Source organism: Melopsittacus undulatus, chromosome 11 (genome assembly GCF_012275295.1).
Source record: "Melopsittacus undulatus isolate bMelUnd1 chromosome 11, bMelUnd1.mat.Z, whole genome shotgun sequence".
Taxonomy (NCBI): Eukaryota; Metazoa; Chordata; class Aves; order Psittaciformes; family Psittaculidae; genus Melopsittacus; species Melopsittacus undulatus.
The window spans coordinates 18,304,860-18,332,272 of NC_047537.1; the positions used below are offsets into that span (position 1 = coordinate 18,304,860).

The 27,413-nt window shown below is 40.4% G+C and overlaps 1 protein-coding gene across 3 annotated transcripts; it reads left to right on the forward strand.

Annotated features, from left to right (window-relative positions):
- The first annotated feature begins 4,211 nt into the window (after nucleotides 1–4,211).
- On the forward strand, nucleotides 4,212–25,967 carry CSNK1D (casein kinase 1 delta). Of its 3 annotated transcripts, none has more exons than XM_013127812.3 (10): nucleotides 4,212–4,526; nucleotides 9,410–9,520; nucleotides 10,897–11,045; nucleotides 11,549–11,777; nucleotides 12,196–12,366; nucleotides 13,876–14,024; nucleotides 14,617–14,788; nucleotides 15,148–15,287; nucleotides 20,402–20,468; nucleotides 22,352–24,621. In XM_013127812.3, exons 1-9 carry the CDS (start codon nucleotides 4,451–4,453, stop codon nucleotides 20,432–20,434), a joined length of 1,230 nt encoding a protein of 409 aa, XP_012983266.1. In that variant the 5' UTR covers nucleotides 4,212–4,450; the 3' UTR covers nucleotides 20,435–20,468; nucleotides 22,352–24,621. The 3 variants fall into 3 exon arrangements, with proteins under 3 accessions (XP_012983266.1, XP_030900651.1, XP_030900652.1); XM_031044791.2 differs by lacking the exon at nucleotides 22,352–24,621 and adding an exon at nucleotides 20,791–22,342; XM_031044792.2 differs by lacking the exons at nucleotides 20,402–20,468; nucleotides 22,352–24,621 and adding an exon at nucleotides 24,702–25,967.
- Nucleotides 25,968–27,413: the final 1,446 nt, after the last annotated feature.

Sequence of the window (27,413 nt, forward strand, 5' to 3'; positions counted from 1 at the left end):
CTGGAGAGGGGCTTGGGACAAGGGCCTGTAGGACAGGCCAAGGGGAATGGCTTGAACCTGCCCGAGGGGAGACTGAGATGAGCTCTTAGGCAGAAGCTGTTCCCTGTGAGGGTGCTGAGGCGCTGGCACAGGGTGCCCAGAGAAGCTGTGGCTGCCCCATCCCTGGCAGTGTTCAAGGCCAGGTTGGACACAGGGGCTTGGAGCAGCTGCTCCAGTGGAAGGTGTCCCTGCCTGTGTCAGGGGTTGGAGCTGGAGGGGCTTTAAGGTCCCTTCAACACAAACAATGCTGGGATTCTGAAACTTGGGAAACCATCTACAACAAATGACAAGGTCGGGTTTGTGCCCCTTGAGAGCTGAACCAGCTCCCTGAGCATCACAGCAGTCAGCACTAGCAAAAGAATGGGTGTAAGAAAGCAATGAACAGCCAGAGGGGACACTGACCTCCAAGTCTGTGTCAGGTGAAGAACAGGCCAAGTACAGTGACAGTGCCTGGGATGGCATCAGCCCAGAGAGGATGCTGTCCTTGGCAAGGAAATGTAGTGTTGGTGTTGAGGAGCAGGACTGGTGCTCACAACCAGGACCTGAGTTTGGATCAGTTGTAACGCCTGTGTGTGCCCGGCCTTGATGTTGGGGGGAGAGGACCAGGGCACCCAGAATCATCTGCCTGGAGCTAGTGAGCTCTGTGCACACCAGCGGCTGCTGCTTGTCCTGCTCAGAACCAGCACGTCCCTGCTCTCCTCACGGCATCCTGCAGGCCTGGTGCGGCTTCCAGCAGCGCTGGAGGGGGGTACCAACCCCCCTGCTTCAGGGGTGGGAGGGATGCCCAGTGTGAGCAGAGCCCCTCGGAACAGGCGCTGCAATGCCCACTCTCGGCTGTCCAGCAGCAGAGTAGAGCACAAACGTTTGGCCTCTGCTCCCACAGCCGAAGAGCCATTTGAAATATGAATTCACTCCTCTAAACAAGATAACAAGGTTTTATTGAGGGACAAAGTCAATAAAGCAAAAGCAAACAGCGCTGGGCCCGTGACCATAGCCAGAGGCTCACGTGATTAGTATTTGTTACAGGTTTATATGCTTTCACAATTCCATTAGTCACATCCATATTCATAATTCCTGCATATAGGCAGGGAACATTATAATGAAGTCCAGTAATTTATTATCATAAGTCTCCTTCTCTTGGCATCTGCACACTGCTCTTCAATGAGTGTGGGCAGGGGTCTTGAGGATGAAGTAAGCAGTCTTCCTCACAGTGTACTTTTCACCTTTGGCACAGTTGAACACCCCAGTAATCACACAACTCACTAAAACCAGCCGTATCTGTCATTATTCTGATAACTAGCAAAGATTTAAAACAGTGTGACCTTCCTGCACAATTTACAGCAGGATGGGCAGACAAGGAGAATCCCAAGGGATGCAGATGGTTGGGAGGCTCTGTCTCTAAACTAACTGGTAAGTAGAAGGATGGTGTGAAATAACTCATTCATGTTCCCTGGGGTCACTAAATCTTGTTATCTCACCACAGAACACAAACATTGTTCTTTAAAACTAAAGATACTTTAGAGGCCTAGTGTGAAAACAATTAACTCACATTTAGTGGGGCCACTAAATTCCACAGGCTAACAACATAAACATTGTTCTCTTTCTACAACCTAAGTTAAGCTAAAAAGTACTTTATATTTTACAGCCACTAGCTTTTCTTATATCAAGCATGCAAACCCCCCCCTTCTCTTTACAGATTCTTCTACTATCCGACTCCGTGTCTTTATAGAGCTTTGTTTTTGTTACTATAAACTTGTATAGTTATATCCACATAACCACACCTATGATTTGCGAAAGCCGATACATTGATGTGTTTATCACAGGGGCGGCCGTTTCCTGAAGGAAGGAACGAACGGAGCGGATCCGCCGCCCGCACTACGCTCGCCAGCGCCATTTTGGAACGCAAAACTGTCGGCGCACGCGTGGTGCGGCCGTTACCGCGGCAACGCGGCCGCCATGATGGGTATGGGCATGAGCTGGTAAGAGGGAGGGGCTGGAATCAATATGGAGGAATGGCGGGTACACAGTGGCGTCAATGACGCCTCACCAATATGGCCGCCCACACGTGCCATACTTCAAGATGGCGCCTAAGTAGTTTGGCCGCCCCCAGCACCCGTACTCAAGATGGCGCCTTACCAATATGGCCACTCCCAGGTGCCGTACGCCAAGATGGCGCCTATCCAGTGGCGCCAGTGGCACCCCACCAAGATGGCCGCCCCCTGTCTCCCACTCCCAACATGGCGGCGCAAGCCGCACTCCAGACGGCGCGGGCCAGGAAATGCTCCTAAGACGCCTCCCGCCGCCTCCCTCATATATTCTTCTCCCACACCTCCCTCTTCACCTCCTCCATGGCCGCCCTATGGCGGCGGGCGGTGCGAGGCTGGAAGCGCCAGACCTGCGGGGCGGGAGGGAGGGAAGAGAAGGAAGGGAACCGAGTGGCCCCGAGGGGGTCCGAGAGGAGCCGACACCTCCCATTGCCCCCGTTACTGGGCAGGGCCCGGCTCGGCTCGGAACGGCTCCGCATGGGGGAGAACCGAGGAACAGGGGCACCGAGGAGGTGTGGGGCAGCCCGGCAGCGGGAGGGGGGAGGAGCCGCGGAGGGCCGGGGCTGCTGTCTCGAAAGGAGCCGAGTGGAGCCGGAGCCGCCCGAAGGGAACTGGGCGGAGCCGAAGGGAGCCGAGGGGTTCGAGAGGAGCCGCATCCCCCTTCATTGCCATTACCCCCCGTTACGTCCCACTGCCCCCCATTACCCTTTAGCACAGTTATATCTGATTTAGCCCAGTTCAGACCAATATAGCCCAACACAGCACAGTTTGGACCAGTTTAGCTAAGTATACTCCGGTTCAGCCCAGCCCACTTTAGCCCAGTGCACACCAGTCCAGCCCAGTTTATCTCACTTCAGACACTTCACTTCAGCCCAGCGCACTTTAGCCCTGTCCAGCCCATTCCAGCCCGTTTAGCCCACTTTAGCCCTGTCCAGAACAACTTAGCACAGCCCAGCCCAGTTCAGCCCAATTCAGACCTGTCCAGACCAATTCAGCACAGTTCAGCAGGGTTTAGCCCAATTCAAACCACTCCAGCACACCTTAGCCCTCTTGAGCCCATTTCAGCCCAGTTCAGCCCGGCCCAGCACCCTTTAAACCACTTCAGCCTAGTTTAGCCCAATTCACATCTGTCCAGACCAGTTTAGCACTGTTAAGGCAAATTTAGCCCACTCCAGCCCAGTTTAGCCCAACGCAGCCCAGCCCAGTTCAGCCCACTTTAACCCTTCACCGCCCAACGTAGCACACTTTAGGCCAGCTCAGTCCATCCCAGTTTAACCCAGTCCAATGCAATTAAGCCTAGCCAAGAACAGTTTAGCCCAGTCCAGCACATTTTAGACCAGTTCAGACCTCTCCAGACCAGTTTAGCCCAGTACAGCCCAACTAAACCCAGCCAAGAACATTTCAACCCAGTTTAGCCCAGCCCAGCTCAGCTCACTTTAGCACAGATTAGCCCAGCCCAGCCCAGCTCAGTCCAGCCCTGTTTAGGACACTTAAGGACAGTCCATTTAGGCCAGTCCAGCCAAGTTTAGCTCTGAGAGGATCCGATGCCTCCCATTACCCCCCTACTACCCCCTATTGCCTCCCATTACCCCCCTATTGCCCCCCATTACCCCCTAATAACCCCATTCCCCCATCGTTGCCCCCCATTACCCTTTATTAACTCACTATTACCCCCCTGCTGCCGCCCATTACCTCCCGGCCCCCCTGAGGACCCCACATTGCCCCCAGTGCCCTCCAGGGCAGAGGCCGCTGAGGGGCAGCGGCTCCAAGCGCTCTCAATGGCCCTGGCGGGGAAAGCGGCGGCGGTGGCAGAGACCACCGACGGGTGAGTGCCCCATAGGGCCCAGTAGGGACCCATTTTCCCGATTTCTAACCCAATTTTTCCCTATTCCTAGCCCTTTTTAAGCCAGTTTTGGCTGTTTCTTACCCATTTTTCCCATGGGTGACGGGTGGCCGGTAGCAGTCACTACCTCAGCCGGTTCCACCTCCAACGGCTCCTTCCTATTGGAGCCGAGCGGCCCACAGCGCCACCGGAGGGGGGCACGGGAGGCGGGACCGCCCCTACGGCACAGCCCCGAGCATCCCGCCCGCCCCACAGCCACCGAGCCCGCCCCCGTTGCTAAGGAAGTGAGGTCACGCAATATGGCGGTGAGGAGCTGAGGGGGGTGAGCGGTTTGCGCTGTGTGGAATCCGCGGCCATCCACCTCGGGAGCTGTGGCGGACGCGCTGAGCTTCTCGCTGGCATCAACCGGAGGACCCAGAGCCACGATGGCGTCAGGAGCCGCAGGGCTGTGAGGCAGCAGAGCGAGAGCCGGCAGGCCGGGCAGGGCAGCAGAATCAGGTCGCGGACGAAGCAGGTTGCCACCATGGAGCTGAGGGTTGGGAACCGGTACCGGCTGGGCCGGAAGATCGGGAGTGGCTCCTTTGGGGACATCTACCTGGGTAAGGAGGGTGGCTTCCTGGGGATCTGTCTGGCCGGTCTGTGGAGAGCGTCAGGGGTCGGGCTGGGATGGGTGCTGCTCGCTGCTGTACCCCTCCCAACCCCGGCGAGGCTGGGCTGGGGGCAACCCCAGGGCCCTCATTTAACTCCAGCTGGAGCTCGGGCCGCACTACTGAACAAAAATGCCCTTTGATATAAAGTACCTTCCTATTACAACAGTAACAGTTTAACGTTTCGTTGACATCATGTCCGAGTTTGGATAGTGTGGAAATCGGGAATTCTAGCTTATTTAGCCACCACTTCCCAATTTTGTCTTGTGACCTTGGGTATTGTTAATCTTCTCATCTGTAAAATCGGGATAAGGGTATGCATCCCTTCATTTGGAAAACAAACAAGTAAGCAAACCAAACAACCCAACACAAAGCAACCCCCTCAAAACCCCAAATCCACCATGTTTAGGAAAATAGTTTGGGAAAGAAACATGCATTGGTGTTAACCATCACTGCAGTGGTCTAGGAAGAATTGCTGCCACAGGAACGTTCTTTTCTCCTGTGAGGCCTAACAAAAAACCAAAAGACAAAAACAACAACAACAAAAAGAAACCAATTACATAACTGCAGATGATGAGGTTGCAGTTAAAAAACCTTCAGTCAAATCTTCAGATCCTTCCAAGAATCATCAGGTTGGTTATCCTGTTGCTTTAATGTTGCCCTAATACTTATTGCAAGTACCTTGTTCTGGTACTGTGATTTCTATGCAATTGTAAAATTTGCAGGGTTGGCGTTGTCTTTGCCTGACCATTGGTGTGGCTCTCTATGGTAATGGCTCTCTGCTTGTGATTATGACAAGCAGTGGTGGGTACAAGTTTTGAAAGCAAGTATTTATAAAACAATATATTCTGCAGACTCTTAAACCACAAGAAATGGGTTAAATCCAGAGAAATATGCATTTTAATTCCTGTACATAGAAACCAGTACTATGCTTTTGAAAACTGTGTCAACTTTAGAGAGCAAGTCAAAAAGGCAGGGAAGGAACTTGCAGGTGCTAAAATATGTTAACAGCACACATCTGGAGAGTAAAAACATGTCTTTAGCTAGCATGTGGTATGTTTGGCAGTATGAGAGGTGTTTTTGTTTCTTAGACAGCAGTGCTTCACGTTGCAGTGCACAGCGCACATTCCAAACTAATTTGTCAGGTAAAGGTGCTTGTCTGTGGATAATGAAATACTGGTTATCTGTAATACAGACCATATACCTGATGAAAAAATCCATGTTTTTAGCTGAAGGGGTGTTGTTGTTTAGAGGCAGAGAACATGAATCTTTCTCTCTGCAATGCTTGCATAAAAGATTGAAGACTTTTGTGAGAAATATAGTGGTAATACTTGTGCAAAAATCCTCATTAGCTGTCATTGGGATTTTGAGTGGAGATTAAGACAGAAGAATTTGAAAAATCTTAAACTGATTTGAGAACCTCCTTTAGTGTTTGACCACTGCTCAGGTAAGTCAGATTACGTTATAGTATAAATTTAAAATGCAGGTAAAAAATATTTTTTGGGTCACTTAATGCTTACAGCCCACACCAGTAAAGTTGCACAGGAAATAATAATTCTCTGTGCATTAGTGCTATTGCCATGCTGCGTTTTGCAGTTTTTGACATCTTTTTGTCTTGAAGTACCTGGTGTGGATTTACATTTAGGGCTTGCTGCAGATGTCATTCCCGAGTCAGAAGCTAGCAGAGAGTTACATGCTTTGAAGATCCAGCAATTGGTGTGGTGCTCTTTTTCCAGGGGAAATGACCGTGCCTTAAGAACTGAAGTCTTTTGAAGAGGCCATGTGGTTTGCCTACCATTATCTTATAAAACAGAGGTGTTCAAAATCTGTGCTTTTTGTGATAATGAAATGTTGGGATTTATTAAAGTTTCCTGTTTGGTTGTTCAGATTATGGTAGGACATAAGTGCTTTAAAATAACTTATATTCTTTTAGATGTCATGAGGTTTTTTTAAGTGCACGTCTTCTGACAGGCCTTACTGTTTTTACAGATTACTTTTCACATTTACAGATGGTGAGCTCTAAATATACTCGTTACTACTTTTTAATTACGGTCATTCTTGCAATAATCTTCCCTGGTGCTTCACGGATACTACTATGTTTTCCTTAAAGGAAACTAAGCTTTTGGTGGTTACAGAGTTACTTTAGATATTTTGTCCCAGGGTTTAAGTGGGGACAGAAGTCCTTACTTGGTGACAAGCAATGGATTGCTTGGAAAAATTATTTGTACTTTTGTCTCACTCTCATCTGTTTTGCTGGACTCAGATATTTTAATTTCACTATTTTAATATGAAATCTTTTGTCTCGAAGGAGAGGATTTATACAGAAGCAGAGTTCAGGCTAGGGGTTCTTGGCTAACTTGAGTGATAAAGACTTGGGAAGAGGAACTATCCTAAGAAATTACCTACTAGGTCAAGACCATGGTTTGTCATGTAATGGTTTAATACTATGTTGAGCAGAATGGGTACCAATACAGGTGTACCAATACAGACTTGATATGGGTTTTGATCCTCCCATGCAGTTTTTGCCCTAATAAAACACCGAAGTTTGCAGCCATTTATAGAGAAATAGGTCTTTTAGTATACTTGGGCAGCAGTTTGTGTTGGTTTTGGATCAGAAAAGTTTTTGAAAAATGAAAGAACAAATAAAACCCCCAGAAGATCATGTTTTCTGCTGCTCACCTATCAGATAATATTGTCTTTGGTCCATGCTTTCCCTGATCTCGTCTACTGTGGGATTTGGGAGAACAGATACTGAATGTAGGGATAAGCAAGAGAGGTCCAGAGTTCTGGGATTCAAAATTAAGATTTTTGTTTGTTTGGGGTGGCAAAGTCAATATTAGATCAGAAGATAAATACCTTCCCCCTTGTATTGTTGATCTGCCCTTTCACATTTCTGGATTGGTGTGCACCATAGCTCATTTAAAGTTCACCAAAATAATGTATTTATAAAATATGAAAACCTTAAATTACAGATTGAAGAGTTTCCAGTTGGCTGCTACTGTGCTATAACCAAAGTAGCAGTGGGAGATCCTGCCAGGTATTATGCCACTTACAAAAGAGTCATACAAGACAAATATATATATGTACAGCCTTATTTTTCTTATTGTCTTCTGTATGTGTTCACCTTGAGTTGTGTTTATTGTACCTAGAGTGAGTTACATTTGGTTTGTTTTCTTAAAGTGCCTCGGAAATGTCTAACAAATATTGACCTTGGTGTTGTCAGAACAGCACAACTGTACCAGCAGCACCACCTTCATACTCGCATGTGTGTACACACACAAAAAGATATTTTATTTACCTAAAAATAGTGAAGTCTTGTGTGAACTCAGTAGATAATCTATGCACCATCAGTTCCTTGCAAAGTGAAGTCACACTGATTTTGAGGTGCGGGCTGTTACCCAGTCTTTTTTAGCCTTTCGTAGCCTGACAAAGGCTATAAAGCACTGAAGTAGCTCCTTAATCTGGGGAACAGTATTTTGCAGTTATAATGGGTGCCCTTGTTTCAAATGGTGAATATGTTAGCTCAGTACTCTGTAATGGTCAAAGAAAAGCATATGCAGAAAAAAATGTGTACCTCTGCCTTAACTTCATTTTGTGACTCAAAGGGCATTGTGGAACTGGAAAAGGTATGGATAAGTGAAATGGAGAACAGTTGGGGTAATTAAAAATTACTTCGATACGAAAAATGACCAAAGTTTTTTAACTCTGAAAAGAGGGGAAAGTGAGGAAGAGTAGAAGTCTGAAACCCTGAGCATAATGGAGAAAGTGAGTACAAAATGATTATTTGCTGTTTCTTCCCAAACAAAAGCTAGCAGACCTCAAGTTGGGCTTATAAGAGTGTGGATCAGAACAAAGAGCAGGTTTGTTGTACTTCACGTCATCCTAAATTATGACATAATGCAGAAAAGAGAAACTCAAATTCTGAAAGTAGAGAGACTTGGCAATATGTCTGAAAAGTGTCTCACATCTCCTTTTACAAATTACTGTTTTCCTGTAGTTCCTAAGTTGCTTGGCTGTGAGAGTACGTATTTTCTTGACTCAGTGTTTCTCCTTAAAAATGACAGTTTTTCCCTGCATACTCTTAGACTTTGAAAGTGAACAGGTAAGCCAGTTTTTCAGTAACTTGATTCTTTAAGAGTTTAATGGGATGTAAAAAAGATTGTGCTTTTTTTTTGAGAGGACACATTATTGATTCTAGATAACCTGCCTCCAAGGATAAAATCATAAGGTGACAGAATACATCTGGAGTATGTTGAGATTTAAGGAAGTTGTAGTCTCCGTTTCCAAGATGTAAGAGGAGGTGATATGAATTCCTAGCATTCCTTAGGTTGGCAGGGTTACATGCCACACCTGTAAACATTAATTCTGAGCACTTACACCACAAACTAGAAGTGGAAAGACACCCCTCAAAAGATGCAGGCACTTGTTGTTTTTGTTTTGCTTTGTGTTTGTGGGGTTTTTTACTTCTAAAAATTATTATTATTTTGTTACTGGGTTTTTTTGGTGGATTTTTTTTTTGTTTTGCTTCTTTGGGTTGGTTTTTGTTTGGGTTTTTTTTTGGGGGGAGTTGTGTGGGGTTGTGGGGTTTTTTTGATGGAATAGAAGCAGTTTTGGCTTCCTGTGCTAGTGGCTAATTATCTTTTCAGATGCTAATCTGTTGGAGAGAATCTGTAAGACTTCAGAAGCACTTTTAGATAATCATGATAGAAAGCAGTTAATCTCTGGATGTTTGCCATTGAGAAGTAGTTTACTAATATTTGTTTTGTTTTAGTCTTGACAAAGGAAATGAATCTTAAAAGAATTTTGACTAATGTTTTAAATTCTTCTGGTTTTAGGAACTGATATTGCTGCTGGAGAGGAGGTTGCCATTAAGTTGGAATGTGTGAAAACCAAACATCCTCAGCTTCACATCGAGAGTAAAATCTACAAAATGATGCAGGGTGGAGGCAAGCAAGTTATTTTCCTTCTTCAGAGCTTTAACTGATTTTATAGTTTTGATTTATCTGCCACCTGGAAGTATTTAATAATTAAGATCTCTTTTAACACTTAAGGAGAAGGTAGGACAGGTTGCAAGGTGAGTGAAGCAGTACCTCAGCTATTTTGCAAGCAATGTAGGGTAGCAGTTCCAAATCCATGGCTGTTGAATTTTTATGATAACTATTAAAATCCTTCAGTGTTGCTCATGGTCCCTGAATATTTTAAAATGTGAAAACCTTGAGCAGTGTGGAACAAAGTTTGATCCTGTTTGGCAGTACGCTCGTTGATTTTTGTTTCTCATGGGTCAATAAAAGATAGTAACCACTGTTGTGGAGTGTTTAACCTGACTTGTGTATTATAGCAGCTCAAAGATAAACTTAGCAAGTTCAGATTAAATTTTTCATATATGTTAGCATTCTTCTGAGTTAAAAATAATTCCTTGCTACGGGAATTGTAAGACAAAATAGCATTAGCAGAGAACAAGAGTGAAGCAACTTCATAGCTACTGCATGATACTCCACTGGGATAACTCACTGGTATATTTTGAAGTTCTGCAAATGTATGTAACATGTATACATAAAATTAACGCAAAGTGATTGGATTTGGAATTCTGAATAAGGCTGCTTACATTCAGGTTTAATTCAGAATGTTTGACCAATTCTGCAGTTTTGCAATTAGCAGTGATGTTAGCCCATAAATGCAGTTAGCTCATAAAGCAGGTCTAATTTTACCCCTTTCAAGCTGAATGTATAACACATCTCAAACAATGCTGCTTTGGTAGAGATTCACCAAACAGCAAATACATTGGAACTGGAGGGAAGTCAAAGAATATGGAGCAAAGGTGAAAATTAATTGCAAATTGAAATGAAAGGGAAACGTATTTTACGGTGATCTTGTGAGCTTTGAAACTAAGCAGCTAATTTCTAAGGCCTTCTTCAGTGATAATATTTAGTGTTTTGTCAGGTTTTTTTCAGATTTCTAATTTGCTTTTTATTGCCATCTTTGAGTCTACATGAGTAGTAATACTTGTAAAATGCTTATGGTTCAAATCCAGAGAAAACGCTAAGTACTTTAAATTTACAAGCTAAGCACAAAGACTGAGGGCTTTCCAGGGAAGGGGGAAAAGGCTAATTTTAGACCTCTGTTGCTATACTTTTTTATTGGTTTTGCTGTGAAATTATTAAACCTTTCATTTTGTAATGGCTGAAGGTAGCATAAAATGTTAAGTCTCCCTGTAAATACAAACATTCACAGCAATGACCCTCCTAGAATTCATCTTAAGAACCTTGAAGATGTGTGCATGGATTGTATGAATCAAATTGTTACACCATTTCCTTTTTTCTAGTCGGCATTCCCACAATTAAGTGGTGTGGAGCTGAAGGGGACTACAATGTAATGGTGATGGAGCTGTTGGGACCGAGTCTTGAAGATCTCTTTAATTTTTGTTCAAGAAAATTTAGTCTCAAGACAGTTCTATTACTTGCTGACCAAATGGTAAGAAGCTGCTTTGTTGATCTCGGTAGTACAGTGTGAGGATATTGGAATTTCTTCAGATCACAACCAACTATGTTTTATTTCTGTAATTTAGAGGCTAATAGGCAGTATCATTACAGAAGAGACTCAAAAACAGTTTTGTTTGATTAAATATAAAATGCCCCATCAAATGTAATTAAATTACAAGTCTTAATTGATTTCTAAAAACTGACCTGCACTGTTTGCAAACCAGATGTTTTCATTGCTCAACCACAATTTCCCAAAACAAATTTTTGGAAACAAATGTGAAACAGACACAGTGAGAAAGCGAGAGAGAAGGTTTATCTGTTGTCTTCTAAATTACGTTCTCTTTAATGCTCTTACATTTTACAATAAAAAGTTTATTTACCTCTTATCATTAAGACAGTGTTTCTGGTGTTTTTATGAGAAAAAAAAGGTATATGCCCAGTCTCTTGACAATGATTTTTCTTTTTTATTTCTCCCCCACACACACCTTTATTTAGATAAGTCGAATTGAATATATTCACTCTAAGAACTTCATCCACCGAGATGTGAAGCCAGATAACTTCTTAATGGGCCTGGGGAAGAAAGGCAATCTTGTCTACATAATAGACTTTGGACTAGCAAAGAAGTATCGAGATGCTCGAACTCACCAGCATATTCCATATCGTGAAAATAAAAACTTAACAGGAACTGCCCGTTATGCATCCATCAACACTCATCTTGGAATTGGTGAGCTGGGGAAAGTAATAAATAGAAACTTTAGAAATGTCAATGCACATAATTCTACTGCAAGTAGAAGTTGCTTAATGGAGGCATAGAAGAAAGTCCCACTTTCTGGCACTAGCAGTGTAGCATGCTTGGCCTTGTATCTCTTGGTTGGGTGGGATTTGGTCAGTTTGTAATCCACAGGAATTAACACATTTTTTTTTAATAACTGTGAGGGTTTTTCTTGTACTGATAGACTTTTTAATACAAGCCTATCTTGTACTGATAGGCTTTTTTTAATAACTGTGAGGGTTTTTCTTGTACTGGGTGAGTTTATCATGGGCATAGTTTTTTCTAAGTTTTTATGACAGTCTTGTTGCACAGTCTTGCATTTCCAGTAGAAAATGAAACCTAATGAGTCCACTTTTTTATGCTGTTGTAGAGCAATCTCGCAGAGATGACTTGGAGTCCTTGGGCTATGTACTGATGTATTTTAACCTGGGCTCCCTCCCCTGGCAGGGACTGAAAGCAGCAACAAAGAGGCAGAAATATGAACGTATCAGTGAAAAGAAAATGTCTACACCCATTGAGGTTTTGTGTAAAGGATATCCTTGTAAGTTACTCTTTTGTGGCACTAGGCCTACATGTTTATGTTTTATCAGTATTTCTTCTTTATATTTAATTCTACCTATCTTTTTTTACTTTTCTCCTCCCCCACTTCTTTTTGTTCCCGTCCCTTCACGACTGGGCACATCTGTTATAAAGACTGTTTTTGAGACCTTGATCTTTGTGTTCCTGTACCATTTCTAGTTATCCATTGTCGGAATGATTAGTAAACAATCACTGTAGTGCCATCAAGTGGAGGGTGCTCGATGCATCTGAGTTGTGCTGTATTGTGTGCATGCGTCTGGGCTGACTGGGTAACTGATAAATAACTTTATTTCTTCATATGCAAGGGTCCTGTTTCTTGGATGAATCAGATTGTATAGTCAGATACACCTCTTACCTGTTTCAGTTGTTGCACTTGGGAAGGTTCATCCAGGTTGGACTGTTGATGGTCAACATCTGACAGAGACATAAGAAACCCTCCTAGTATCATGACTAAAAGCTGTTCTGTTTCTCAGATTTGGTAATAATGAGTATGAATTTTGAGCCCTGCAAAATGGTACTTGTGAAGAAGTTTTAAAACAGATTCATTAGCTGCCATCAGAAACTATTGTTTATCTTTCATGAGAGTTCCATCTCTCTTCTTTCCACACTCTTGGCTTTGGCAGCTAGGTACAATAACAAGAACTATGAGTTTTATTAGGGTTGTATGAAAACTTACTGCCTTCAGTCTGTTGCAAATGTTGCTTCATACATGTTCCCTTACATTCATTAACTATGTTTTTCCACTGGGTTAACAAGCAAGACAAGACTCATCAACTTTTCTTGGTTGGTTTATTAGAATTTCTTTCTTAATGTAAATTATTAATATATTATTTCAGCTGGAAAGACTTGAAATTAAAAACTGGGATTTTGATACTGCTGTTATATTTGGTGCATTGAATTGACAACATGAATGTTTTTGCTGTGTAATTAATATATTGTGTGCCATATAAAAGCAGGTGTTGCAAATCTAAAATTGTAGCTTGACACAGATGGGAAATTTGCATGGGTCCAGTAGTTTCTGTGCGTTTTGTGAGGTGGAAGATATGAATGTGTATGTGCTTTCATAAGAGAGGTGTTCTTCTGTGCCACACAATAAATGGCATTTAAATATATTCAAGGAAAGGCAAAAAAACCTCTTTGCTCAGCTGTACTTTTAAACCTGTCTGTGTGTCCCCTTTCCCTGCTGCCAGCTGTCAGTTAAAGAACTCCGATATTGGGTCCTCTCTGCTGTCCTCTGACATCTTTACCTGCTCTGGGATAGGCAAATAATTTCCTTTGCAGGGTTGATTTAATTGATGGGCCATAGTGTTGCCTTCAAGAGATTTCTAGTCTTAGATCATTATTATTTTTCTTATGATTAGGAGATTCCCTGTTTGCTGGGTTTGTGATGGGTTTTGTTTTGTAATTCAGAATTAAAAAAAAAAAGCAAATGCGGAGCTGAAGGAAAAAAACAGACTTTCTTTTGTTACAGCTGAATTTGCCACATACTTGAATTTCTGCCGTTCTTTGCGTTTTGATGACAAACCGGACTATTCCTATCTAAGGCAATTATTCAGAAACCTCTTCCACCGACAGGGGTTCTCCTATGACTATGTGTTTGACTGGAACATGCTGAAATTTGTGAGTAGCTAACATAACTTTCTAAATTTATTCCTTTTTATTTTTGTACTACACTGTCAGTTTTGCGTGTTTTAACTGATACTGTAAGATTGTCTTGGCTTTTTCCTCCTAGAAGCTCTATTGTCTAGGAAAAAAAGATCAGGAAATGAGGAAAGTCAGGAGATACAAGAGCAAGGAGATGGGGGTTGAATGACAACTAAGTTGGAGTTACAGGGATTTAAATGTGTAAGGCTTCTGAGATACTTCTTGGGGGCAGTCACCAGGCTAGGTTGCAGAATTACTATTTTCTCTCCCCTTGATCTTGAGCATGGGTCATTTGCGACTGCTGAGGAGGTGTCCAGCTGTGATAAGATACTGTAAGTATCTTACTGTAAGTATGTATGTACGTTAGCATTTTGAAGACTTATGTCAGCAGATGTATGAACAAAATTTAGAATTTATGGCAGGTCTCAAGAAATTTTACCAAAATAATTAATGACCTAAGTAAATAAACTTAATGGCTTGTGCAGTTCTTTATTTTCGGTGTTTTTGTCTGAATATATAGCTGTAAATTCAGTAATTCCCCAAGTTGTTCACCAGTGTCAACCCGTAGGGGGCAAGCAGAGCGGCTGAAGATTCTGAACGTGAAAGGCGAGAACGAGAGGAAAGATTGAGACATACACGAAATCCAGCTGTGCGTGGAATACCCTCCACTGCTTCTGGCAGGCTGAGAGGAGCACAAGATGTAGCTCCTCCTACTCCTCTTACCCCAACTTCACATGCTGGTAAGTAAGCAAATAGCTGGATAGATGCATCTTGTAGACTATTGTGATTTGCACTTTGTTCCTGGTCATTGGAAATTCAAAATTAGAGTTAGGATACCTGAGTGGTATTTGTGTTTGGTCAAGGTTTGGGGGTTTTGTTTGGTTTTTCTTCAGCTTGCTTTTCAGTGGGTTGAAGGTAATTGTAGGCACTCATTACCTGCCAATTGCTACTTGTATATCTGTGAATATAAAACAAAAGCCATGATTTCTCTTGTTTGACTCTGTGGAAACTTTGTATGCAAACAGGGAAAGTGTAACTTTTCCAGTGCTCATGTTATCATCCTTTGCGTTGCAAAAATGTAATACAGCTTTTCTCACAGCCAACACTTCCCCTCGACCTGTATCTGGTATGGAGCGAGAAAGGAAAGTGAGTATGAGATTGCATCGTGGTGCCCCAGTCAATATCTCGTCATCTGACTTAACAGGCAGACAAGATACCTCTCGCATGTCGACTTCACAGGTAAAAAAGATTTCTGTGTAATGGAAGAATGAGGGTAATTTGATAAAATTAACTTGCCAAAAGAGCATACCAGCTAATCAGTGTTTTCATACTGATTTTACAGGTAGGATTTGACTCTTATAAATACTTCACATTTTAACTGAATGTTTGTGGCTGTAGACTACCATGAAGAAAAGAAGATTTTTTTTAACCTCTGCAGGAATAAGTATAAAATACTCTAATACAGCATCATTGGTGTATGAGGTGGTGTAAAATCCCAGTGATACAGCATTTTTACCTTCAGTTAAGGTGTTTAGCTCCTTTGCTCACTGAACTTCTTACTCTTTTTCTCCATTGATAAGAGAGATAAGTTGAAGGCAGCTGTGAGTCGTGTTTCTAAATCAACAGAGCAGAGAATATTGATGCAGAATAGACAACAAGTAGTTGGTGAAGAGCAGGAAAGTGCAAAAGTGAAGAAATGTTGCAGTGCAGTACTGTAATTCAGAGCAGGTAAGAAGCAACATACATGGATGATGAATAGATTGCAGAAGGCTATTTGAAGATGCAGGAGGATGATTGATAGTGATTCATAGCCATATGCAGCGCTAAAATCATCCTCATTGGTCATGGTGACTTAGCAAAAAGATTTTAGGAATACTTCTTTTTGAGTTGGCATTGATAAAAAATGTGGACGTGCATTTTTAACTCTTTATGCTATAGTTATATGAACACTGATAGCTGTAGAAAACACTCATTTTTGAGGATATTCACTCAGACTTGTCCTGTGTAGTGTGTGGTCTGGATTTATACAGCTTGCTCTCAGTCTTGCCTTCAGAATGTTGCCTCTCCTTCAACATTACTAGAAAAGCATTCTGTTATGAGGACTGGTGCAGCTGCTTAAGAGCTTTTACATCATGCCTCAATGCTCTGCCGGAATTCTAACTGCATAATTTTTGCTGTGGACTTATTTTAGTCCTTACTGATGGAGCATACTTATAAAAATTAATACAGTTCCTTTTGGCATCAACATGTAATTGGCAAAATTAATTATTCTGGATAGTACATATGCTTATAAAATCTTACTGCTAGAGGGAATGCTTTTTTAGAGGAAGGCCAGGTGGGTATCCCTCATGGAGACCAAGGGTGAGCTGGATTGGAGAAACAATTGTGCTGTAACAAAAGTGGGGTTTTTTTCAGCTGAATGAGTTGTTTCACCATGTGACTGCACAAATGTTTGTGCTTGCACAAGGGATTAGCAGTTCAGGAACACAAATAACTGGATGAGAATAGGAGACAGGTGAGGTTTTCTGTGTTGGCTGTGGTGGCAATTTTTGTCAGCTTAAATTGTTCACTGAACTAGAATTCTTGCCACCAAGAATTCTCATGTAGAAATATTTTATGGCAGAATTTTGTAAATAGTATGAAAACTAAAAGGGTAGAACTTCACATAGTTACGGATCTTGTCATATATACTTGATAGAAGGATGTAAAGAAGGTACAGCCAGACTCACCCATATCTGGTGAATGGACTATGGACACAAATTTAAATAGAAGAAATTCCATTTAAGCATAAGAAAAATTCCTTTACTGTGAGACTGGAAGAGGTTGCCCTAAGAGGTTGTGGAGTCTCTGTCTTCTGAAATACTTGGAACCCAACTGGACATTGTCCTGAGTGGCCTGCTCTAGTAGACGGTAATATGATTAGCGGAATTGGGCTACATGATCTCCAGGGGTCCCTTCTGACCTCATCTGTTCTGTTCTGGCACTGGGTTCGCCCTGAACATCTACTCCAATATAAAGGTGGCTTCCTGGTAAAGTGTGTATACTCAGTTTGGCTTGCTCTCTGAGCAAATCTCATATGCTTTTTGTCTCTTGCCAATGAGATGATTAATGGGAGTAACAGCAATAAGTGCAGTTATGTTACTTGACTATGTTAAGAGAGAGTATACCTTTCTTTTTTTTTTGCTTTATTACTCACATGTAGCCCGTTGTGCATGTGACACTTTTCTAAACATTGTAAGGTATGAGTAATCCATGTGAATTTGCAGATATGTTTTGGTTCTGCCTAACTTGTAAAATGGGAATATCCCGAAACTGTAGGATTGTGAGTAGTCTTTGAATATCTTGGATATCAAGATACATACCTTGATAAATAAATATATCTAGATATATATTTTGATATATATTTTCATATAAAAGATGTTCAAAGGCTACTCACAATCCATATCATATATAGATTACTATGGATATCATATATGGATATCATTATGGATATACTCATATCCAAGATGTATATCTTGGTTATCAAGATATTCAAAGACTACTTTTAGACTATTTTTTTTTAGTACTATAATTTTTTATACTACCATGTATTATACTACTATATATACTACTATACTTTCTACAAAGTAGTGGTAATGGTAGCCAGTACAGACTGGTTTAATGGCACATTTCCATACCTGCCCTTTTAAACACTGCTCCAAGTATGGGATCACTTGGTTGACTCCTTTACAATGGCAGCAGCAGCCTAGTTGGGATCTTCTATGAGTTTGTTAAAATTATTCCTCATGTGTTGTCTTCCTTTAGTTCTTACCAAGGTGGTGATCCACTGCTGGTCTCCACTCATGATTACTGAGTAACAATGTACGACTAGTATTATTTATATGGCTTTCCAGGGGCTTCTTGGATTTGGAGAACAAGGGACATTTACTTAGACTTTACCTTCTAACACTTACCCTTGAGCTCATTGGAGATAATTCACTTTTCATTTTCTCAGTTCTTCCTTACTCTGTAGTAGGTAAGATGGCTCAAAGTTTTCATAGTTTACACTCATACTATCTGCATAACATTAAAGTATTTCTTCCATGATCTAAATATATCCTTGGATATTAACCAAGTTACCAGTTAAAGCTATAGGTTTCTGATTATCTTTATACCTTATTCTTAGTCAGTAAAACCTGAAGTATCTAACTTGCATGGCAAGGTTATTAAGGAAAATTTTGATTGGTAAGGTGTAAGAATATAGAAAATCATCCATGTCACTTCTTGTGACATTAACTGAAAGAACACCAACTGTCCATGCCCATTCCAGGTGTTAGTTTCCTTTGTAAGACTTAAATAAATATGCTACCACTGTTTCTTTTTTTATTTATTTAGTTTTATTTGAATGCCTTGGTTTGGTAAGGCAACACTGCATCTGCAATGTCCACCTCTCATTATAAAGAGGAAGGGCTCCTGCTTGTTAAACTCTGGGCAATGGAATGTGCAGAGGTTGCTCAAAATAATGGAAGCTGCTTACCTCTAAGTAGAGTTCTTAAAGATTACTCCACATTCTTAATTTTTAACAAAAAAGAGTTCTCATCAGTTCAGACTGAAACTGAAGACTAAGGTGGGGAATGTAGTTAATATAAAAAATATCTCTTATGGAAAATAGGTCTTCTCGGAGAAACAGAAAAATGGTGATTGGTAGGGATAGCAAAGTAGATGTCATGTATATTCCTTACTTCCAAGGTATTGTTGACATAGTAGCTAAGTCCTTCTCATTAGAAGGACTAGCACATTGTAACACTAAGTAACAAATGGTTATTGGAGTAACAGCTAGCATGTCTACAAAATAATTTGTCAAATGTGATAAGTGTTTTTAATTAAATTACAGAAATTCTGTCACACATTATTCAGTGTTTTTCTTGATGATGTGGAAGCAGATGCAGTAGCTAAAAGCCTGCAAGTTGTGAGATGTTTGACAGTGAGAAACGTTAGTGAGAGTTGAGCAGTCAGGTAAAGCCTCTTCAGATAAAATGTATTCTAGTTCACATTACTCCAAAATCTAATAAGGATGGAGTGGAGCCCCCTCTCTTACACATGAAAACTGTGTCTGTGGTAACCAGTGACTGAGGAAGCATTAGGTGTAATGTTGGAGAGGTTAGTGTGATGTCATGATGACAGAGCATAATTTCATCCTTAAATCTGTGTATGATACAGTAATAAACAGAAATGGAGAGCTTATTTTGTCATTAATGAGACAGGTTCTGGAATATTATACTTAGTTCAGTCCTCAGTATCTTAAATTGTTGGAAAACCATAAGTACCACAGAGAAGAGACATAAAAAATGAGCTTAGGAAAACAGATTGTACAAGAACAGAGTTTCAAGTCAGTGTCTTCAGTTTGTCTGAAAAGTAAGAGATGATCTTGAATTAGTTGGTGTAGTATTTTAGGGAATGATTTTAACATGAGTTGACATTTATGCAGAAAACATGAAGAACCTATTGCTTAAAATTAAAACCACTCATATTTAAAGAAAGGTGAATCAGAGGTCCAGTTGAAGACAGTTGCCACAGAAACAGCTTCTAAAAGGAGATCATCTTTGCATTTGCGTTAAAACTGGATTCATTTCTAGGTGTCATATTCAGGTCTAAAGCAAGCCCAAATTACAAGTTTCTGTGTAATGAAGAGTTGTCATCTGTGCTGATCAGGAAATCATACCCGCTGCTAAAAGATCCTTCTGTTCTTAAGCTCTGAGTGGATTGTTCACTAATTTTCCTTTACATAGTCTTTAAGCATTAAGAAATGTGGTAAAGGAGGTCGTGAGTATTCCAGTAAACACTGCTTTGTATCAGTTCTGTTGGTCCATATTGCAGACTGCATCTCAAAAGCAGTGGTCATGCATAGTTCCTACTGGTAATAGAAGTATTCTGTCCATAGTTAGAAGAAAAGATGGGGATGCTGCACAAAGAAGTATTCGATTAAGTCTCCTTGACAGGAGAAGTTTTTAGAAGACTGTAGCCAACACTGGCATTGAACAACTTAAATGTTGTGCTGCTTCCCTGGGGAAGAAGCAGCATGCTTCCAAGGCCTCTGCATCTTCCATCTCCTCAAGAGCAAATCTTTCTCCATATATCCATCTTAATAGGCATCTTATTCTGCTTTATTCTTCTGTCAGCTTTCTTTGAGGAATAATAATTTGTTCCTTTTGCATATCTCTTAATATGATAGAAATGACTTACAGCAGTCCGAAATCAGAGCTTCTAAAAACATAACATTTGCTACTGCAAGTTTAGGTTGGTTATTTGTTAGACATCTTTATATATTGGGGCAGTGGAACTGTTACAAATTGCTGTCTTTTCCCCTACCTCAGAATAGCATTCCTTTCGAACACCATGGCAAGTAGCTGCTCGTCTCCTTTCGTTGGAAGGCAGCACTGGGTGAGTGCTTCTCATTAGACACCAAAATTTTGGATGGGTGGGGGAGAAAAAAAAATGTTGGAAACATCCAACTTTGCTTCTTCTTCTCCTCACATTTTCTCATAGTTGAACGTGTACCTTCTGGTCAGATGCTTGATGGAGCACTGGTTTTTCTCTAACTTAAAAGTAAATGTTGAATTATTGCTGCTGTTCCACTTGGCCTTTTTTGCAGAATTGACAAAAATAGTGACTTAAAAAGTCCCTAAAATTGTTCAAGCACCAACAATAAAATAAATTAACTGGGTCTAAAGTTTTGCTGTTTGAAAATTACATGTCTTTCCAGGAATGTTCATGCAGCGATATGTCATCCATTCAAAAACTGATCTGCTTCAAAACAATAAAACCAAAATACTTACATGAAGACTTAATTAACTGTTACTCAATTGAGGCTCTGTCTTGTCATGAATGGAATGTTCTGCTGCAGATGTATCCACTTTTCACTGTTTTATATTCTTCTTTATTCCTTATGAGCTGTCATTTAAAAATACTCAGACTTGTATTTTTTAAATGTTCACATACTAGTAAGAGTCATTTTAACATGAACATCTCAAAGGTAGACAGACCTGTATTTGGATCTTTAAAACTCCTTTCCACTTGTCAGTGCAGTAGAAGTTTCTGCCTTTCTGTGTGCAGCCTTTGGCTTTTAGTCTGCTCTGCTTTTGGCAATAACAGGTTTCATCAGGGAAATAGCAAGTTTCAGTTGGAATCTGAACCTTAATGGTTGAAGGATGCTTTAAGTATTTCAGGAGCTATGTTGCTTTGCTTCTCATTAAAAGGCTATGAGATTTTTCAGTTTCTTAATAAATTCTGTTTTATAACTGTCTGCTACCTCACTTTCTCTGCAAAGCCTCAGCTTGCACTAATCCTGTATCTCTAGCTGGTGAAGAATCCTGCTGTTCATCTTCAGTTTTTTCCTCCTGCTTTGTGTGCTTGGCTGACTGTGGACAAGCTGCTTCATAAACAGGTTGTGCCATTAGAAAGATCCAACTGTAAATGGCAGCTTCACGATTGAAAGTTAAATTATCAAACCTTAGTCAAAAATTAAAAGGAAAAAATTAAAAAAAACTAAAAAAGGGGAAATCTAAAGCTTTGCATTGGAAAGCCTGTGTGTGGGAGACGTGAGGATTCCATTCTGCTTAGGGTTGTGCCTGCACTGGTTGGCCTTTACTGTATGTCTTACTGTTTGCGGCTGTTTGTAACTGAAATTAATGCTGAATACTGGTTTGGCTACTGAGATGTTTCTGGCTTCTTAAATTGCAGCAATGTGTGGTTGGTTTTCACTTTCACAGTGAAAGTATCTTTCAAATAATGTTACCCTGTTGCTAAAATAGGTCAAGCTATGGAATTAATGAAGTGTCTTTTAACACAATGTCCCATGAAAAAAGAAAAGCCATTGAAAATCTTTGAAGTTGGGGTTTTTGCGTGTTTTGGGTTTTATGGAGGAGATGTTTTGTTTTGTGGGGGGTTTTGTTGGGTTTTTTGGTTTTTGTTTTACTGGATTTTTTCCTCCTAAAACTAAGTTATTCACTGAGTCTGTTTTACACATCGGTAGTGTTTTCATATGGTTTGTTCTTTCTTCTGTGCACGTTTATGCTCTGTTTACTTTTCTCCAAAATGTACCTTCTGTCTGGAAAGATGGATTTTCCATGTTAACTTCTAATAAAGGATGGAAATGCAGGGAACTTCATGAAGCTGTGGTGGGTGTGAAACGTTGTGTAGCTGATTGGATTTTAAATTTATGTGCTTACTTTTGGCAATTAATTATTTAAAAGTACACTGAGAACCATTTACATGTTAACTGTGAGGATATGTGCTGATGTTGTCTTGTTTTTTGGCTTTGGTAGATTCCTGCTCGGGTAGCTACCAGTGTTCTCCAGTCTGCTGTGCACCGATGAAAATTAATTTTGCCATGGAGGGCAGACAATGCATGGCTGATCTCCTATGTTACCAATGGCTTTACTAGCAAAAATACCCTAAACTAGAGTGGAAACGTTACAATTGGAGTTCTCCATGTGACTTAAAAGCCACTTGGAGGAACATAGACAGGCTCCAGCAGCTGCCATTGCAGGACGCTTTTGCCAGAAACCCAGTGACCTTAAGAGAACCCTGGGGTAACAGGGCTGGAAGAGAAGGATGGTTTACAAAGTTGGACCGCCTGTTATCGGATGGCCATTTCAATTTTCCCTCCACAGGCGGCAGACTTTACCCCCTTTGTATTATTCTACTGTAACTATAAATCTTTTGCTTGGTTTAAAAGGGTTTTTTGTATAATTTTGCTAAAATTATTGGCTTAATTCTCTGTAAAGAACTCCTTGCTTTTGTCTGATTTAAAGATGTAGAATATAAACAAACCTAAATTAAAGATGATGACTTGAAATTTCTTGTTTAAACAAAAACAATTAGTCTGGCAGGGAACTTGTAAATGAATCAGAACTACGTGACTTTATTTAAACTGTTTGCTTGTTTCTGTGGTCCCATTCTGACTAAGAAGGTTATCTCATGGAAACTTAAAAACTGTTAGAATTTTACTTTGCTGTTTGCTGTCTTCATTCACACTTAACATTTAACTTCCGTGTTACCCAAAGGAATTTTTAAGTATTTGTTCCTTTTCATAAAAGAGAACTAAATACCCTGCAGAAGAGTCTAAGTATAGTAGAGATGGTAATAATGGAAGGTTGTTTTTTTTAGGGGGCGTTGGGGGTTGGTTTTTTTGGGTGGTTGGTTGGTTTCCTTTACAGTATATGAAGGGCAAAGTGAAAAACTGGCATTTAAGGGATTTATAATTTGAAAGCTTGTCCAGTGTCTCTGCTTATTTTGGGTAGATGGATAGTTTCAGACTTGGTTTTTACTGGTAAATTTTGCTTCCTGCACTCAGGCTGGTTAGCTTGGAGGGTATCGTAAGTCAAAAATAAATGCTGATACTGAGTCTTCAGTGAATTTGCACTTTTCATTCTTCATCTACATCTTTAAAAATAAATAAATAGTTTCAGGCCTTCTGTTTCATGCCAAGACTCAAAGGATAAATTATTTTCTAAAAGCAGACAAACAAAGCAAACCATTCTTGCTGTGAAATCCTGAGAATTTTTGCAATTCAGATGCATGCCATATTTTATTCTCAACTGTATTCAGCCTGAGTATACCCTGAATCATTAGCTAGGAATGAGTGATTCAAGATGCTTAGGTAATCAAAAAAACTGTTGCAGGTACTGTTAGCACCTGTTGCTTATGGAATGTGGGAGACTGTTCATATTGTTCATTGCTGTAAATGGTATCATAAAATATACCTGAAACAGTCTCATAAAAGTAGGTATTCTGTCCTCAAAGAACTTGAAACAGTATCAGAAGTACTGTTTGTATGGCTGTGACTGAAGTAATGAGAAGTTCCAGATTGGAAATGAAAGTATATATGGAGCTTTTGTTTGAACAGTTTAGGGTATTTTGAAGGGGAGTGGGAGGGGGGAACAAACCCCAAAACCAAATAAAACCAAAGCAAATGAAAATCTTTTTTGTAAGGCCTGTTGGTCTTCAAATTTTATGATGAGTAGTTTTTATTGTTTTGGTGTTTACAAATTCTTTTCTGCCCCTCTCAAAAGTCCATGTTAAGTATTAGTAACATCATCTACTCACTTGTGTGTATTCTGGGTGTGACTCCGGAAACCTGTGTTTGGGGAGAGTATAATGGAAAAGCTTAAAAGTTCGATCCATGGATAAGTTTGCGTAAGGTATTTCCTCAGTTGTTATAAACTTCAATATTCTAGGCATGTGCACTACCATTTGGACAGTTTTACACTTCACTGTGCTTTCTTTGTAAATATCTGTGGTCTATAATGTACCGTTAGAGGGACTTACAAAGGCAGCCTCTTTATTCTCTCTGTATCTAGAACATTAGATTGCTGTACTATACTTAAAAGTTGACTGCAGACTTCTAGAACTGTACTCACTTGTGGGCAATTTTTGTCCTTCGTAATAGTTAAATTTCACGATGCAGAAAATAGTTAGACTGTCTATATAAACCTGTGTATTGGAAACCAGTATCTGGGAATACTTCATTTGTACTACCACTGTATTTGTGTACTTTAACAATTGTGTAAATACATTCGTAACAACTTCTGTTCTTCCTGTGTGTAACTTACTTACAATGAGTCCTTACTCTTTGCTTGGTGTAACTTCTTTCTTTTTTCTTTTTTTTTTAAGGGGTTTCTGTAGCTACAGAGAGCACTGTCTGTTGCAAACTTATGAAGACATAGTTGTGGTACTAAACCTTTCACCGTAGTCGTGGTCAGAAAACAGCAGTTAGGGTATGCAGGAAGAAAGAGAAGGCATTCATTGCTTTGCTCACAGAAAGGATGTCTTTTGTCCCTTTAAAGGTAAATGTTTTTGTTTGGATATTGCTTCCTTTCCAGAAGTCTTTTTCACAAACACTTCTCTTACGAAGTAACACACTGTATTGATAGGAAGTATGGTCTCGGGGTTTAAGCCCAGGACATACAGGACAAGAATTGCTATCGAGACTTGATCAATTATGTGAGCTAGGATAAAAAAAAGAAAAATGGTGAGCTCTACCCACAGTGCCCTCTATAATAAAGGTCCTAGCTTTTGCTACGTAATTCCTAAAAGTCTGTTCATAATCTGAGGGAAAATGTACCTTCAGGAATTCTCTGTGTTTGATTAGCATGCCTTCAGAAGTTGGAAGGATATTTAATTTATTCTCACAGTTTTCATTTAGAACTGGCTGTGTGCTTTCATGTGGAAAACTCTTCCCATGCTGCTGTTTTACGTAATCTTGATGGTTAGAGTCCCTGAACTCTTTGTGATACAAGTACCTTGAAAACAAATGAAAATAAATCCTACATTGAGAGAGATACTATGTAAAAGCATTTAAGGAGTCCATATATGCCATGTTAACTTAATGAAAAGACTCAGAACCTCCGTTGGAGGAAGGCGTGTATAACTCAGAGGCATCTCATTCTTCCTTCTCCAGTGGGGAAAAATAGCATAGGCACAACTATTTGTTGTCTTCTTTTCCCCATGTTCCAGACCTCTTGAGTGGCAGCCTCCATAAAATCTGTCAAAGGTAACACTTTAGGAAACTGAATTTCCCGACAAGAATCTTTACGATGGATTTACAGATTTAAGTAGATCATCAGCTAAAGCATACATGTTTATTTCAAGAATATCTTTTTCTTTGTAAAAGAATGAAATAGAAGGTAATTATTTTGTTCTTTACCTTTTGCTTTACAAGTGCAGCGGTTCATGTGTGTAAAACACGAAGTGAAAACAAACAACACTGCTGTGCAAGGGTTTTCTAACCCTTGTAGTTAGTGCTGAGCCATCTGGTCAAACATCTAGATTTAATCCAATTGGGAGGAAATGTAATAATACACTGTGTACTTAAAGTAGCTTCTAAAATTCACTGGGTGAGAAAAGTTACTAATAAAAAAGGTTTTGCTGTTAACAGTACACTTCCCTCTGGTTCATTCAGATGACAGTTACCAGCATTACACGTGTATGTCTACATTTAAGTGATTGTATGAACCTGAATTGTATGGACTGTTTGCATTGTTCAGTAGTTTTGTACCAGCAGAGTGCTCAGAAGCCCGATCTCCAGTAAGAATCTTTTTCACAGAAAAATCTTACTAACTTTTATCAGGACATATTTGCACAGGACTAACACTTTGTGACTTTCTCAGACATTGGTGTTGGTTTTTTTTTTTCCTGCTATATCTTAAAATATGAAACCATTGCATACTGCAAGCAGAAAAACAACGGAAGATTAGATGAGATCTGTATTTACAGAATCTACAAAAATAATTTAAGAGCATTCTTTATTAACCTCATTTTGGGGAAATTCTTGACTTAAGGTGCATATGTAAGATTTGTGTCTGAAAATTATAAGCGTAAAGGACAAAGGAGAGTGGGAAAAGGAAAAAGTGTGTATATCATCCTAAAGGGTTATGCCCTAGTTTACTGTGTCTTTGCTGTGACCAGTCCAGGATAATTGAGATGGGGTGAGATATGCAACAAAACAGCAATTCATTTGGTACATTATGCATCAGGAGGAAAATCTCTAGTCCCTGATCACAACCAGACAAAACATTTGGTTTAATTACAGTTGTTTCAAAGCTGCAAGCCTTCCAGGCACAAAGGCAATGCAGACCTGCTGGCATTTCCCATTATCCTTAAGGAAAGGGTAAACCAGGGAGTCACAGTATTTCAAGGCCATGTACAGATTTTTTCTTGAAAGAAAGATGCCAAACAGCAAGTGCTTCTTTGCACTCACTGCTAACAGTTTGTATTTTATCTAATGTCAGTCCCTGACTATTATACGTTTTCCAGCACGACTGAAAAGTCTTTTGCTATTAAAGAATTTTAAATGCAAAAATCTAGATCTGCTTCTTCACTGGATTCAGTTTCCCACTGAAAGGCCTTAAATTGCTGAAGCAGTAGTAGATTAAGAGTCAGAAGGGCAAGAGCTACCCTCATTTCTTATTGCTCCAAAGCATTCATCTAGGGATATTGAGAAAAGTTGGCAGCTGGAATGTTGCAGATGATGGGGCAGGTACTGAGATCAGTCAAGGAAAACCAGCATATAACCAGAGGTAAGTAGCTTTTTACTCTGTCTGCCTTTAACTTTCCATACTTTCTTGGACAAATGCAGGACAGCTGATTTCAGAGACTGTCTCTTGCAAGATACTTTTAAGATCCCTGACTTTTACAGTAAATACTCCCTTTTTCCTGCTGTAATAAAGATGGGCTCTATTGCAGCAGCATTGAGAAAGAAGGCTGGTGAAATAATATATTCCAAAGCTGTTGCTTCTTACATGCAGTGCCTCTGCTATTGTTAGAATTGTTTGCTTCTCAAATACTGGTGCATAATCTAACAAGTCCAACAGCAGCAAAGAGCTG